This window comes from Sinocyclocheilus grahami, unplaced genomic scaffold, assembly GCF_001515645.1.
Source record: "Sinocyclocheilus grahami isolate Dianchi unplaced genomic scaffold, SAMN03320097.WGS_v1.1 scaffold106.1, whole genome shotgun sequence".
Classification (NCBI taxonomy): domain Eukaryota; kingdom Metazoa; phylum Chordata; class Actinopteri; order Cypriniformes; family Cyprinidae; genus Sinocyclocheilus; species Sinocyclocheilus grahami.
In genome coordinates, this window is record NW_015505285.1 from 1,148,196 (window position 1) to 1,164,423 (window position 16,228).

At 35.2% G+C, this 16,228-nt stretch overlaps 1 protein-coding gene across 1 annotated transcript in view; it reads right to left on the reverse strand.

Moving 5' to 3' along the window:
* The window catches only part of mnat1 (MNAT1 component of CDK activating kinase), a 20,980-nt gene extending 4,984 nt beyond the window's left edge, over positions 1-15,996 (reverse strand). The window contains exons 1-7 of the mRNA XM_016276944.1: positions 15,780-15,996; positions 11,443-11,595; positions 11,280-11,353; positions 9,381-9,484; positions 9,031-9,171; positions 8,566-8,697; positions 2,697-2,818 (exon numbers count right to left, since the gene is read on the reverse strand). Coding sequence (XP_016132430.1) covers positions 2,697-2,818; positions 8,566-8,697; positions 9,031-9,171; positions 9,381-9,484; positions 11,280-11,353; positions 11,443-11,595; positions 15,780-15,868 — 815 coding nt within the window. The 5' untranslated portion in view covers positions 15,869-15,996. The remainder of the gene's footprint in view (positions 1-2,696; positions 2,819-8,565; positions 8,698-9,030; positions 9,172-9,380; positions 9,485-11,279; positions 11,354-11,442; positions 11,596-15,779) is intronic.
* Between the last annotated feature and the right edge of the window lie 232 nt (positions 15,997-16,228).

Here is a 16,228-nt window from a genome sequence, read left to right on the forward strand (position 1 = left end):
ATAAAAGCAAAGTTTCCCCCCCCCCCCCCCCCCGTAAAAAAAACTCTGCTATTTAAACAATACGCACACATTACACAGATGCAGCTGACTGCACTTGAAGACATTGTGTGTGGAGGAAAGAAAACTTCAACCCAATCACCTCCTTTCAAGACACAAACGCACACAGCTGTCTTTAATAAAATGCCCCACCCAATCTGTATTTATACAGGTACAGAACAGGGACAGACACAGAGGACGGGGTTCGCCCTGAGGGTGAGGAGGAAGTGAATACATACATGACCCTCCAAAAACACAAATCAGTCCAACATAAATCTCCACTAACTCACTGTCAAAACACACTAAGACAAATAGCATAAAAACAATCCGTCTCTCTGTCAATGTCATACACACACACACACACACACACACACACACAAACACTCAGAAAAAAAAGAAGATTTCAGAACGAAAGAGAAAAAGAAACAAAGAGAGAGTGATCCACCCTATCGTCTCTTTTCATAACCCTCACCCTTTTTCTTCTACTGTCCTCTGCTTTTCAGCTCAAACCACATCACAAGATCCTCTGCTGAAGATTCCAGTGTGTATCTATCTATCTGTATGTGTGCGTGTGTGTGTGTGTGTGTGTGGGGGGGGTTCAGTACAAGTTAAGCTCTGTCAACAACGTCTGTGACAGAAACACACTTACAATAGAAGTCATGGTTAAACTTAAGCTTAATTTGCATTTAAAGGCACAATATGTACGATTTTTTTATTAAAATATCCAAAAACCACTAGAACAGTGTTATATATTTTGCTGACTTGTGTACTTACATTATCACAAATGTTTCGAAGAATGTTTAAATCCAGAGAAATAAGCAATTTTAACTAGTGACACGGAGCGTGTCCATAGTGTCATTGTGTCACCTGCCAATGACGTCATAACCCCTCGATTTCCGGTTTGTTTTGTAGAAAACACGGAAACACCAAAGACGCTTTAATATGTTTTGCGTTTTATTAGTCGGGTGACGACCGCACAGAGTAGCATTATAACAGAACTTTCAAATGTATCTAGTATGATAAAACAGCGCTGCTTTTTTTCCCCACATACGCACGACCAGAAGGAGCGGAAGCAGTCGACTGCTTTTAACAGAACTTTCAAATGTATCTAGTATGATAAAACAGCGCTGCTTTTTTTCCCCACATACGCACGACCAGCGGAAGGAGCGGAAGCAGTCGACTGCTTTGCTTCGACGGCTTTCAGCCTCACCCTGCTTCATTCTACTATGTTAATAAAACATTAGCTCATCCATGAACATGAACGAGTCCCGTCGGATTGCGCCGGCTGTGGGGATGAAGACCACAACTCCCATGATTCCACACTCAGTCACAGCGTCATCAAACTACGCCTTTGTCTATTTGTTTATTTTGAATACTCGCCCTCTAGCGGCGAAAATTACATATTGTGCCTTTAAAGGTGAACAATTATTTTTTTCATCATAAAAATTCTTAGAGATAGTTCACACAAAGATTAACATTCTGTCATCAGATTTTTCATTTTGGGTAAACTATCCCTTTAATACTATAGTCATCAGTAGGCTATTAAAAGCGGTTTTATTTGACATAAAGCCGGTCACCTCATGGGAGCATGTTGAGATTATTAAGAAATTATTATAGAGGTAGGATATAGTAAACAGCATTAGCAGAATAAAGATCACTGCATTAACGAGAGGCCCTAATATACACGAATTTAGCTTCAAAGCCTGTGTGTGTTTGAGAAGAGTGAGAGTGTCTTACAGACAAAGTTAAACTTAAGTGAAGCGTGAAACTGCAAGCATAGCAAAAATGTCAGCAAACTTCCTGTTTACCCTGGGAGCAGTGCACCATGGGAGATGTGGTTTATTTGTTTAAATAAGCGGTCATTTATCTCTGTCAAACACACACTCTCAACAGAAAGGGAACAGAGAAGGTACAAAAAGGAAACAACATCCTTATGCAAGAATTTAAAAAAATTAACTTACTGGTATACTGATAATAATCAAAAATGTCAGCAAACTTCCTGTTTACCCTGGGAGCAGTGCACCATGGGAGATGTGGTTTATTTGTTTAAATAAGCGGTCATTTATCTCTGTCAAACACACACTCTCAACAGAAAGGGAACAGAGAAGGTACAAAAAGGAAACAACATCCTTATGCAAGAATTAAAAAAAATTAACTTACTGGTATACTGATAATAATATAATATAATATAATATAAGTAACACTTTACAATAAGGTCTCATTTGTTAACATTAATGCATTAGTTAACATGAATGAACAATAAGCTATGTATTTTTACAGTATTTACTAACCTTTGTTAAAGTGGATTAATAAAAAAAAAAAGGTTACTAGGTGCTTATTAGCATGCAATTTACTAACATACTGTCTACTGGTTTGTTAGTACTTATAAAGCACATATTAATGACTCATTCTGCATGACCACATATTTACTATATGTTTACAGCTATTAATAAGCAACAAATTAGTTTATTGAGGCCAACATCAAAGCTAATAGTTAGTTAATAGTGAGAATTGGTCCCCAAACTAAAGTGAGACCAAAATAAATGTTTCATTGTTAGTCCATGTTAACTAATGTAGTTTAGTTACGTTAGCCAATGAAACCTTTTTGTTAAGTGTTACCATAATATAATTCACATTGGCAAAATGCAACTGATTCTTACCCTAATCGGCCCAATTGATCCAGTTCTGGAACGAGCGGCCCGTATGCGTCAATGCACAGAGGCTGATAGACGTACAACACCTCCTCCACACGAGACACGGAAACAAAAGAAACAGTCTGACCCTGAAGGAAAGTGACAGAGAGAAAGACACATTTTTGCACTGCTTTGGCAATAAAAATGCACATTTTTTGCCATGACAATAAAAAAACACTACTAAACAAAAAAAAAATAGAAAAAATTTAGATAGACAGACTGCCCAATTGTTTCAAACCCTGCCCATAAATACAGACAATGACTGACAGACAGAAATCATTTATGATTGGTTAAGTGTTCTGACTGGCTAAAAAGGCATGGCCACTTTCTGAGTGACAACCATTTAGAAAGTAGGTACATATACATATAAAAAATATTACTTTTGTTAGATTTTCATTTAACTTTCTTTAAATATTATTTTAATTTTACACTATTTTATTTAACACCATTTGAGGTGATAATATTTAAAACACACTCATTGAGTTTAAAATGAAACTGTTAATGCAGATGACCTCATTTAAACAACACTAACAGACATTCTGTCTGAGATGAAGTCACACACACACAAATGCATGGGTGCCAACAAACACACACATCCCTCTATGGATACAGATCCAAGCAGGGGATCTAAAGATGTATGACAACATCACTCACTGCCAACACACACACACAAAGGCAACACACACAAGGGAGATTGAACTTGCTGGAGGAGACAGACAGAAACCACAGCATGGAGGGAGTGTGTGTGTGTGTGTGTGGAGAGGGAATTTCCATGGGAGAGCTTCTCGTTACTTAGGTTTGAAAGTACTGCATGCATTTATACGGCAACAAAACAGCAAAGTAAAATAATGCCACAGAAAACAGAGAGAGAAAAAGAGAGAAAATAACAGTGATACAAGTAACTAGAGCGTGAAAAGAGCACTTGTGAGGGACATTTTACAATCTGTTAATTGACTGCAATTAAACATTCCTGAGAGTGAGCAACCTAAGTGCACAGCCAAAGTACAAAATTTAATTTTTTGCAACACTAGGCAATGGCGGGTGAATCTAGCAAAAATAATAAATGTATATTTAAAATAACGTAATGTATATTTAATATGAATATGTAGTATTTACACTACCATTCATTTTGAGGTCAGTATTCTTTTTTTTTTTTTTTTTTAAAGAAATTCATATTTTTATTTTATTTTATTTATATTAGGGACAGTAAAGACATTCATAATATTACAAAAACTTTCTATTTCAAATCAATTCTGTTCTTTTGAAATTTTATGCATCAAAGAATCCTGAAAAAAAAAAACATCACAACCATTTCCCACATTTAATAATAAGAAGAAATATGAAACCACAGCATGGAGGGAGTGTGTGTGTGTGTGTGTGGAGAGGGAATTTCCATGGGAGAGCTTCTCGTTACTTAGGTTTGAAAGTACTGCATGCATTTATACGGCAACAAAACAGCAAAGTAAAATAATGCCACAGAAAACAGAGAGAGAAAAAGAGAGAAAATAACAGTGATACAAGTAACTAGAGCGTGAAAAGAGCACTTGTGAGGGACATTTTACAATCTGTTAATTGACTGCAATTAAACATTCCTGAGAGTGAGCAACCTAAGTGCACAGCCAAAGTACAAAATTTAATTTTTTGCAACACTAGGCAATGGCGGGTGAATCTAGCAAAAATAATAAATGTATATTTAAAATAACGTAATGTATATTTAATATGAATATGTAGTATTTACACTACCATTCATTTTGAGGTCAGTATTCTTTTTTTTTTTTTTTTAAAGAAATTCATATTTTTATTTTATTTTATTTATATCAGGGACAGTAAAGACATTCATAATATTACAAAAACTTTCTATTTCAAATAAATTCTGTTCTTTTGAAATTTTATGCATCAAAGAATGCTGAAAAAAAAAAAACATCACAACCATTTCCCACATTTAATAATAAGAAGAAATATTTTTTGGAGCATCATATCAGCATACTGATTACAGAATGATTTCTGAAGGGTCGTGTGACACTGAAGACTGGCTGAGAATTGAGCTTTGCCAATTGCCATCACAGAAATAAATTTCATTTTAAAATATATTTAAATAGAAAACTTTACTGTATTTTAATTCAAATAAATTAGCATAAGACAATAAGAGACTTCTTTAAAAAAAAATAAAAAATTTTTAATCTTACTGACCTCAAACCTTTCAACAACAGTATGAGTATATATCTAAAAATAATTTTAAAAAAAGTATGGTAGCTTGAGAAATATTTTCTCAATTTAAAACTAGTACTGTTGCAGTAGATTTCTTCAGTAAAGTTACTTGGCTGATTTTATTTATTCACTAAAAACTATTTTTCCTCACATTGAACCCAGCAAACAACACACACACACAGGATGCAGCACTCCAATTCTACAAACTGAACACTTTAACTTTCTATACACACCAAATGTTTGTGGTTAATAATGAATTCAAAATAACAAACATAACTTCTCTGGTCCACCCAGCCTGATCAGTTCCAAACTCACGTCTCACACACAAACAATCTGTCTAGAGATTTCCATGTCAACACATACAAACCATCCAATCATAGATTACCCTGTCAACAACCTAATACCAGTGGAAAACTCTTTAGAACTCCAGTACACACACACACACACGCACACATTTCATGGTAAACCACTACCGCATCTTTACCAACTCAAAATGAACATCTGCTCTCAGCATTAATTTGTGGTGTTTTATATGTGTGTGTATAGAGAAATGCTGCTGATTCTGAGTATGCCGAGTGACTATAGATACATATTCACTCCCCAGCTCCCTTAAAACAGAGCTGCTGGCTCGATCCATCTTCATTACTGTGTGGGGGTGGAGGGGGAAGGAAATCCCTGAGCTGAAACACCCCTCTGGTTGTCTGCGCATTCAGAGTTTCACTCCAAGCAGTTACACACAGTTTAACAGGGCCTTGCGTTTAAATCAATCATATATCTGCTGCGTTTCGACATTCAGTGCCGTCCAGTGCTTTAACCTCACCCCTGCCTGGGCAGTGAATCAGTCCATATGTTTGACATTAACACATAGTAAACATGTTTTTACGAGGTGGACTTGAATTTTAAATTTTTTAAATAAACCATCTCCCCTGGTTCTGCATTTTAGACTTCTGTCTTGGGAGGCACAGAACATTTTGACTGGCACAGGAAAGGCTCTACGATGCAACGGCTCACTTGTTTGTTCATTCTGTGGGTGTGATAATTTTCCTCACCAAACCAGCAAATGCCAGTTATTATTTCTGAGGTGTGCTGGTATTGCTTCTTGCCAGCATTCAGCTACAAGTATCAACCAGAATGTGGGACGGGATTTGGGAAATTCTGTTGTAAACTATGCCTTCTCAAATTCGGTTTTGGGAAGGAGACTTAATCTTAAAGGGAACTTGGAACTGTATAAACTTCTGTAGCATTTTATTCAAATCAAAGTTTCTTGCACCAAAAACAGTCAAAATTTAGTTTTACTGACCATAATTTAACTAAATAAAAACAGGCTGTTTTTGCTACTGTACCTTTAAGAGTTTATGTAAATATCTATTATGATTAGCTATTCTCTTTGTACCAGCATAGTACACACTGTCGGTCACCAAAGCAGACCAAGCTGACCATAGACTTTAAAGCTTATTCTGCCAAGAACCACTCATTTAGACATTAAAATCTGAATGATTAAATTTAAAATAATTTTTGATGTAATATTTGGAGTGAGTAAATATGAAATCAGATATAACTACATATAACAACACAGGTGGACCCAAGAATATCTCACATACAAACTTCTAAATTCCACAATCATACCTCTGAATATATTTAAAAAATCTGATGGCATGAACCTTGAAAGCACTGCCAAATTCAGCTAATTGTTGCAGCCCTGTACACTGAAAACAGTTTTGTTTCCCATTGAACTGATAAAAACTTGTGCATATTGACCCAAAACGTCAGCCAATCAGTTTCACTTGATAATAATCTCATAATTTATCATAATTTAAGTTTACATGAATGCGTTTGAAAAAAAGGAAAGAAACAGGGCTGGGAATTGACAGACATCTTGGTTTGTTTTAACAATTATATTTAGCTGCTGGTTTTCTGTGTATTGAAATTTTTTATTGAATTTGTCATACATTTTTTAAAGCATTTTTTACGCATTTAACATTTAACATCAAATAAAATAAATAAGTAATTATATAGATTAGAGTCAGATTATTTTATATATTATTTATTAATTTAAATATTTTAAGTAATCCTATGACCCCATTGGAAGTTTTCTATGGAAGTTTTCTCTGGTTGAGAAACATTGCTTTAAAGCTAAATTATACTGTATTATTTTTGTTAATAACTATTGATAAATATCTTCAAACGAGAATTGTCCATAAAAGTTTTTACAGAATTACTTTTGACAAAACTCAATTAAACGGTGCGTGCTCCGAGTAAATTTCTTTTTTGGTTAAGTCAAGAGGAATGTGAGAGAACGGCAAAAGGTTTCTGCTTCACATGGAATGAGGCAGTAGAGCGCATCGGGACTCTGACTATGCAAGTCTTCAGGACGCTCCAAGGTCAACAAATATAAACTGTCTATCAGCACCTCTGCTGACCTTCACACACACACACATACACACATTCACCTCAGATCAGCACATTTGAAAATGATCGCACACTCACACTGCTCTGCATGGGGCACAAGAGAAAAGTGTCACAAAAACACTACAAATACAACAAAATATACTCATCAACACATTATATTAAATATCTTGTCCTATTCACAGCAAAATAATCATCAGTCGCTGAATTCACACTGAGAAAGTGTCCTGAATTTAGCGTGTAACACTAGTGAACACACATACAGGTTCAGTGGGGATAAAGTGAGCTTTGTGGACCCTCCAGCTGGCATTAACTGAGCTCAAGTAACAAGTGTGAGAGCCAATGCCCTCTCCATGCCCTGTAACACACACTATTTTGATCTCCAAGCCTCTACTGGCTCTGTCCACATGTATGCCGAGTATGATTCTGCCTGCAAAAAGTCAGACGAACACACACATTGCTTAACTGCACCGCTCAGAACAGAAACATCTGTGCGTTAAATATAACCATATACGCGTGCCTCCTGCCTAGTAGTCTAAAGCCATCTAAATCTGACGAACACTTTTTTTGCCGGTACTATCCTCCATGTGCCAAGATCCATGCCAACATACACACCACTCATCTCTTCATGCCAACCACAAGACGCGTTTGTGGAAACTTATGCACTTGGAAACACATACACAAACACAGACAATTGTGCACACTGTTTCTGTTTTTAATTCTCAAACGGCAGTTTTTTAGATGTATTGCTCCCCCTGCTCGTTTGCATACACATTCATGACATGTTGGTTCAAGTCTGTCCTCTGCAGTGACCGCTGAAAGGATTTTTTTTTTTTTTAAAGAACAAACCTGTCTTACCTGCTTTACAACACAGACGCACCACAAAATTATATAAACACACACACACGTCATACTCAAACATTGGCTAATACAAGCATGCTGGTGTGTCTGTGTGTACGCAAAAGCTTGTGCACATAGTGTGCTGAATATTACACAGGAAACATGTTTATAAACACGAAAAAAACATCTATATAAAAATAAATAAGTATATATATGCAGAAGAATTATGACTAATCATTAGCATTCATTCTTCATTTGGTGGCATTTCTCAGCTAATCCTGAAATTGATTTGATTGATTATTAATTAATATGATTAAAAATGTTATTCACTACCACCTTTACAGATTATGTGTGCATGTGTGTATGTATGTTGTTCCCTCACCATCATTACTCCAGTAGAGAAGATGTTTGCTGGCTTGACATTTTGCTTTTGTTTTTCTATCTGGGTCTCCAGTTGAACAGCTCGATCTTTATGTTGGGCCAACAGCACAGCTGCAGGTAACCTGGAACTTTCCTGCAAACACAAACACAGCATTGAGGATATGCTTTTATTTTAAACATTTTTGACACTTTAACTGACAGTGAGGTGAGGAAAGTGATGGATAGGGAAGATCAGGAAATAACACAAGTTAGTCAAACTTGCAATGCTTGCAGAATCACAACTCAACATGCAAGACCACTAACCACTAGGCCACAACTCAAACCAGATAAGGGTATTGTTTTATATATTGTGTGTGAAGTATATGATATACGGACTATGGACAAAAAAGACAAAGTCTAAAGTCAGATGCACATGCTAGAAAGGCAATGAGACATCAACCCATGGACCAAATCAACACGAGTGTACCAGTTCATCCAGCAGGGCCTGTTTGTTTTTCCTCTTGGTCTGTAGTTGTCTCTGTTCCTCCTGCAGGGTATCCAGTCTCTTCTGCTCTGAATCCTGCTGCTCCTGTAACAACAGCTCCTCCAACTCCTCCTGCTCACGTGTCTAAGAGAGGCAATATTAAATTAGGGATGGAAAGATAAAATAAAATAAAATAAAAGCTCAACTGTGTCTTGAGCACATGCACAAATTGCTAAGCTGTGGCTCCAATAAGATGTCATTCTGATCTCTGCTACAATCTATTTCTGCTTAAATAAGATTCTCACTTGTGAAATTATCCAACTGTCCAATCAGAACCATGCACACATACTCACTAGTTTGGCTTTGTTTCTCTGTATAATGTCTTTGTTATCTCGCTGGTACTGTTCCATAATCTGCTTGGTCCTTTCAACATCTATGTTATTAGTCAGGTTAAACACTGGACAGAGAAAGAGGTAAATACATTTACAGTTTTTCTCAGTCGATTTGACACTTTTCTCCAATGCAGTATAATTGTTCTCTATACAATTAGCACAGCCATCCAAACACAAAATTATCTTAACCAAACAGTTCCAACTTTACTGCAAAATGAAGCACTGCAATTTTTTCTAGTTATGCTTTTATTAAAAGTGAATATAAGCATCAAATCTATAGGTGTGTTCTCTGTTGACTATAAAACACATTCAGCTGTAGATGTATAAATATGCCAATGAAAATACATGTTTATTGCAATTCTTAAACAGGGAGTTTTGTTTAACATATATTGTGTATATCTAAATGAAATAAAAATTATTCCAACATCAACGCCTGCTATCACCCGTGAGAAAAAAAAACTAATTGCCCCTTTAAACTTAAAATCAGTTTGTGCCACCTTTATCAGCAATCAACTGCAAACAAACTTTTCTGATAACTACAGATCAGTCTTTGTGTGTGTGTGTGACTATTTTTGCTGGTGAAAATACTAGTGTTCTAATAATTTTGGCCACCACTGTATATACACACGTGTGTGTTTGCTGTATACATGACTTAACCTGAATTATTGAGCTTGCCTTTCATTTACATCTGGAAGAGAATTCCATAGCATTTTATCTAGACTACATAGTTGCTGCGCTTGCATCATAGGAGAAAAAAATGAAAAAGGTTGAATCCATGTTTGACAAGCTCCTGTCTCAACATCTCCAAAGGCCTCTTCCTTTGTGGTTGTTGATGTTGCTCTGGATCACCATGTCAACAATGCTCCTGTTCCATTCAAAATCATCTTGATTGTCCACCTGAATGACCTCAAACTTAAATTCTGAAATATGTTTGGACATTTACAGTAAGTAACAGAAGTTGTCCCAGGAGGACTAAGAATCTGTACTAACAACAATCACAGTGTTTTGTGATTGTTGGACCCCCACCACCCCCAATTAGGTTAGGGTAATTCTGATTTCATTTGAACTTTAATCTGCACCTTCTACTCTTTATTTTTATTTATTTTATATATATATATATATATATACTAGTTTAATAATTTCATTTCCGTGTGTGTGTGTGCGTGTATGTGTGTGTGTGTGTCTTTGAGCCTATTCTCTATATTGGATGTGTTTTACTGTCAGTCATACATCCAGGTTGGCCAAGACCACCTTAAAGGCCTTAAAATGCTTGAACCCCGGTAATTGCTGCTTGCAGCTATATTTTATTATTATTTTTATTATTTGCATATTTGTTCTTGCTCTTTGTATACTTTCTCTTTTATTATTACTCTAAAGCAATTGTGATAAATGTGTAAACGATTAGGAAAACTGCATTTCCTGTGTTGAGTGTATGATTAACAGAGTAGTTATCAGTTTAGGGCCAATCGAAAATATGTTCATTTGATAGAATGACAAATTACAGAGTTTTGTTTGTTGTGTTTGGTCAAATGGTACCTAAATGTTTGTGATTTGTGTAAAACCTTTTTTCAGCTATTTTAAAGTATTGATTGGTTGTACTAATTATTGTGAAAACAGAGTTTTGTGCACATTGTTTTGAGAAAATTATTTGCATGATTTGTAATTTGCATGAAATGAATGAAAACGTTCAATCTGTTTAGGAAAATTACAAAGTATTCAGATCACTGTGTTAACTGTTTTGAGAACAGTGACCTGAGTTTGGAGAAATGTGTCAAATCGATTGAGAAAAACTGTAAAACACTTATAGAATACCAGAAACTGAAAAAATTAAAATGAATAAATAAATGATATGTATCTCACCAATGTCCTCCACTTGCTCCAGGTAGTCATTATATTCTTTCAGAGTGGAAAAATCTAATTCCCTCTTATTATAGCTGAAAGAGGAAATAAATTAATTAAAATACAATAATGAGCCAATAAGACAATTTTGGATGTGCTTATACACACTTTTTCTGCCACATACATTTTGAGAACCTTCTTGCGGATCTCCACCTCTTTATCGATGGCTGGATCTTCGAAGAGCTGCACGCGAAAATTACTCTTTCTGAGAGGAGTGTTGCACTGCACACAGTTACCTGAGCCACGGACAAACAGCATCTCCACACAGCTCTCACACCTGAAACACACACACACACACATTTTATTCACATTGGCACAAGGTCTGCTGAATGAGGGTCAAAATAAACAGTAATGAAATGTGAAATCTGCTGGAAAAGCCTTCAGAAGCGATTCCACACAAACACATTTCAATCATCTCACTGCTTCAGAGGGTAAAATTTGGCCCTCGAAACTTTCCAAACCGAACCATAAGTTTGACTAATGGATAAAACAGAGGCCAGGATGTGTGTGTGTGTGTGGTGGTCTTACTCAATCATAATGGAGTGATGACGGGATGGGTTTGAAGCAAAGCAGACATACGCAATATGAACTGACAAAAGTATAGTGTGTGTTAAAACCAATGATACATCTTGCCCAGGATTTATGCATATAACTAATGCTGGGTTTCAACTAGATTTTCTTAAAAATACAGTAAACAATCTTTCATTTTCCACTGAGCAGTTTAACTTTCCTTTTCTCTGTCTGTTTTTTTTTTGTTGCAGTTTCCCCACTCTTTCTAGAGATTAATTTGTGCTCTGAAACTGTTCAATATGCCAGGTACTGTATATGATACAATGGAAAAACTTTGCTGGTGACAGGAAATTATAGAGGCGTGAAAGAGGGAACATTTTCAGAAATAAAAAAGCTAATAAATCATTTGTTGTAATTGCAAATTGGCTTATGCTAATAAAATATTACTTTTTTATTTAACATTTTCAGAAATAAAAAAGCTAATAAATCATTTGTTGTAATTGCAAATTGGCTTATGCTAATAAAATATTTCTTTTTTATTTTAGATTTGTACATTTTAGTTTTACTGATAAAAAATGTAAATACCACAATGGGTTAAGTAAGCTTATTTTTTAATAAAACTAATGCTTTTATTTAACAAGATGGTTTAAATTGATAAATCAAAAGACTTTCAAATATTTCAAATGCTGTTCTTTTGAACTTTCTATTTATCAAAGAATCCTGAAGAAAGAAAAAAAAATCACAGCATTGATAATAATAATAATAAATGTTTCTGTAGCACCAAGTCATGTTGAAGTGTTTGGGATGTGGCTTTTAATGATGAGACCTTTTTTGTAATCAGGCTCTCAAAAAGTATATAACAATTTGGATATAGATTTATCGGCCAACATATCGGTTATCGGCTTTCAAAAATAAAGAATAATCGGTTATCGGTATCGGCCAAAATTTTCATATCGGTGCATCCCTATTAAAATAGAAAACAGTTTTGTTGTTAATGAGTAACAATATTTCACAATATTACCCTTTGAACCTTATTCTTGATCAAATAAATGCTGAGTATCAGAGAACTCTTTTAAAAACATTAAAATAAAGTTTTACTGACCACAGTAGCGTACATTTTTTGGTTTGTGATGGTGGCAGTGCAAAGCATCAGGAACATGTGTACTAACCACTGCACCATGGCTCAGCTGATATCTGGCTTGGGTTTTCTCTGAAGCATCTCAACTGTTCACTTTTTAACTTACTTTAGAGGATAGACTTTATTTCTGAACATACACAAGGTGAGTGTGCATGCGTGTGAGAGAAAACGACAGACCTTTAAAAACTTGAACACAGACTCTCATGTGAATAAATGCTAGACATTCACTGCTCATTCCTCCACTCCCGATCCATGTTTGTCAGCATGTTGAGAGGTTACTACTCAGCACAACTGACCCCATCACGCACACACAAAATCTGCAAACTCCTGCATTTCACACACAAACACACACATACACACACACAAGCTACCGGTGTCCCTCTCATCAACTATCTCTCATACACACCTGCTTGTGCCCTTCCCTCTTTACTGCTGCAGGTCATCAGGACACACTCAGCATCAGCCTAACAGTCACAAGCACAGTGTGTCTTCAACTACAGGCACTTTTATGTCCCATGGGTGATTTTTAATAACACCAACAGATTTTAGGTTTTTCAAATGCCTTTTCTATTCAATTATATTATATCATTATATTATTATTTTATCCTTGTAGATTTTCAATCTTAAAATACAAGTTAAAAATGTACAAATATGACATATTATTATTAGACTATTATAAAAACTATAACAATCTAAAAAAACTAGTGAAATAATTAACCATTTCAATATCTGTAATGTCAAAAAATATATTTTTTTTCACAAATTATGACTGTCCCTTAGTTGTGGTGTGATTTCAAAATCAACTGAAGTTCAGGGATCTGATTTGAATTTCTTATTCATTTAATCATGTTTTTACATGTGCAAAAGATTAAGAACAACTGTCTACAATTTGCACATGGCTTGCTTATCAAAAATGATGAGCTGATTCTCAGTAAAATGATTAAACTCTTCACAACTTCTAAACATTCTTTCACTGTGTGAGCCATCCCATGCAAAATGATCATTCAGTTACTTAAAATTTGTCAGACATACATGTATATTCCATAAATATCTATGACAGAATTTTTCTGATTACACGTAACACAAAATAAATGTACTATATACATATAAACGTACATATTACAATTGACTTTTCCCAGTAAACCACTACCTGCTATTGAAATCTAAGAAGCTCTGTGTGATACACAATAGCATTTAGCTGAGTGAAAAAGTAGAACAAAAATGACATTTCCAAGGATGACTGGCATGGTAAAAGATATCTACACTTTTTAAACAGCACGGCTCACATAATTAAATAATGGCCAATTGGCATTGGCCAATTTACTAATACAATAAATGAAGAATTACTTAAATGTTTTAACTGAGTTACTACATTTTGCATATACAGTATGCAATAGAGCTGTGATGTCCTACAAAACAATTGACAATTGCAGTTTAGAGAATGTTAAGACAAACTGAATGTTAAGCTTTACTTGAAAAGTAAACTTGAGTGATTGAGAAACACTGTAAGAGTTTATTTCTCTCCGAAGTCCAAAGGGCCAAAAAAGCCCATAGTTGAAGAAACACACAAGCTACATTTCCATCTCCCCTCCATCATCTGTATTTAATCACAGACTATGCTCATTTATTAGCTGTAATTCCTTCGTTCTGATTTTCTTCATATAGATGTAAACTCTCAAGAAATTATCAGAGGACTGAGGGGACTGTGTGCTGGACTGTCTCCAGCAGTGTGTCATCAGTGTGTAATATATTCATACAATCTCTGAGTCCCAGGTCAGCAGTCCACCATGAGTCCTTAAGTTCTCTGCAGGTCAAGGGCGTCCAGAACACGAGGAGTCACGTGACTTCAGACACACTAGATATACATACTACACCCTCTCTGTGGCTAAATGACTACTCTCATGCACCAAATGAGCAGCTAGTTTGAACACACGTTTGTCTGTATTCATCCCTAACACATTTATCATTGTAATAGTTTCCACCAAAATACCAATGTTACACATTTTTGTTATTACTACAATAAAACTACCAAACTAAGGTCAGCACACATGAAAAAGTACTATAGTAATTTATAGTAAATACTATAGTGTTTATGAACCATACTATAGTAAAGTACTTGAATTAATTTCTTGTGGTAATTCTATAGTTGCTGTGGTAATATAACAACTATAGTTGGTAACCAATACTGTACCAAGTTTTCTACAACTATAGGGTGTATTATACTACAATACACTACAGTTTACTGTAGTAAAAAACTAAAGTATACTATTTATTACAGTTTATCAGTTCACATTAATACTACAGTATGCTGTAGCATTCATTAACAAAGTGTTGTAAATACTTTAATATATATAGTATAATACACTTTAATATAGTATGGTTCAAAAACACTATAGTATTTACTATAAATTACTATAGTATTTTTTTCATGTAGCTGAGAGAACTGTCGCTACATCTTAGGTTTATCGGTCATGTATGTGTCAAAACATAACTCTGAAGTGTAAATGATTATAAAAGCTCTTTATAATATTTGTATATCACATGCTAATTTATTATCATTTCATAGTAATGGCTAAAAGTAACTTACCATGGTAACTTTTTTGTAAGGAGAGTTTCAAAACAGAAGTTAGATATCATAAAAATATCGGTTTACTGCACTCACAGGTTGAAACACTGGCCTTATTACAGCAAGTATACAATATAATAAAACACATAATAGAACTTTTAGTCTTGGCCATCACGAATAAAGCCCCACATCTGGAGGTTTAGGGTCTGCACATGTTTGAATAAGAGCTCTGAAAGCAGGTACTCACAGCGTGTGTCCGCACACATTCACCATCAGCTTCAGAGATGGGTTTCTGTATTTGGTCGTCTTGCACCTCGGGCATCCCTGATCATCCATTATTAGTGTTAATATCTGTTTTAGTCCGCCTGCAAATGAATAAACAGCAGTCAACACACTCCAGAGCGTATAGGAGTGTTACATTCAAAACCGCCGGGTGGAAACAAATATGTCTATTACAACTGTTCCTATTCAAACTGATCGAGTTTGTGAGCTCTGTCCAGCGCTGAGTTTCAGCGATGGATGGATGGATGGATGGATGGATGCATAGATAGATAGATAGATAGATAGATAGATAGATAGATAGATAGATAGACACTTTACCTTTGCATACCTTATGAAAATGTATCACCAGTTTTCTATTTTCCAATTTTCTTTCCTTTCTCTTTCTTGTTATTTTTAACTTGTCATTGTCATTCA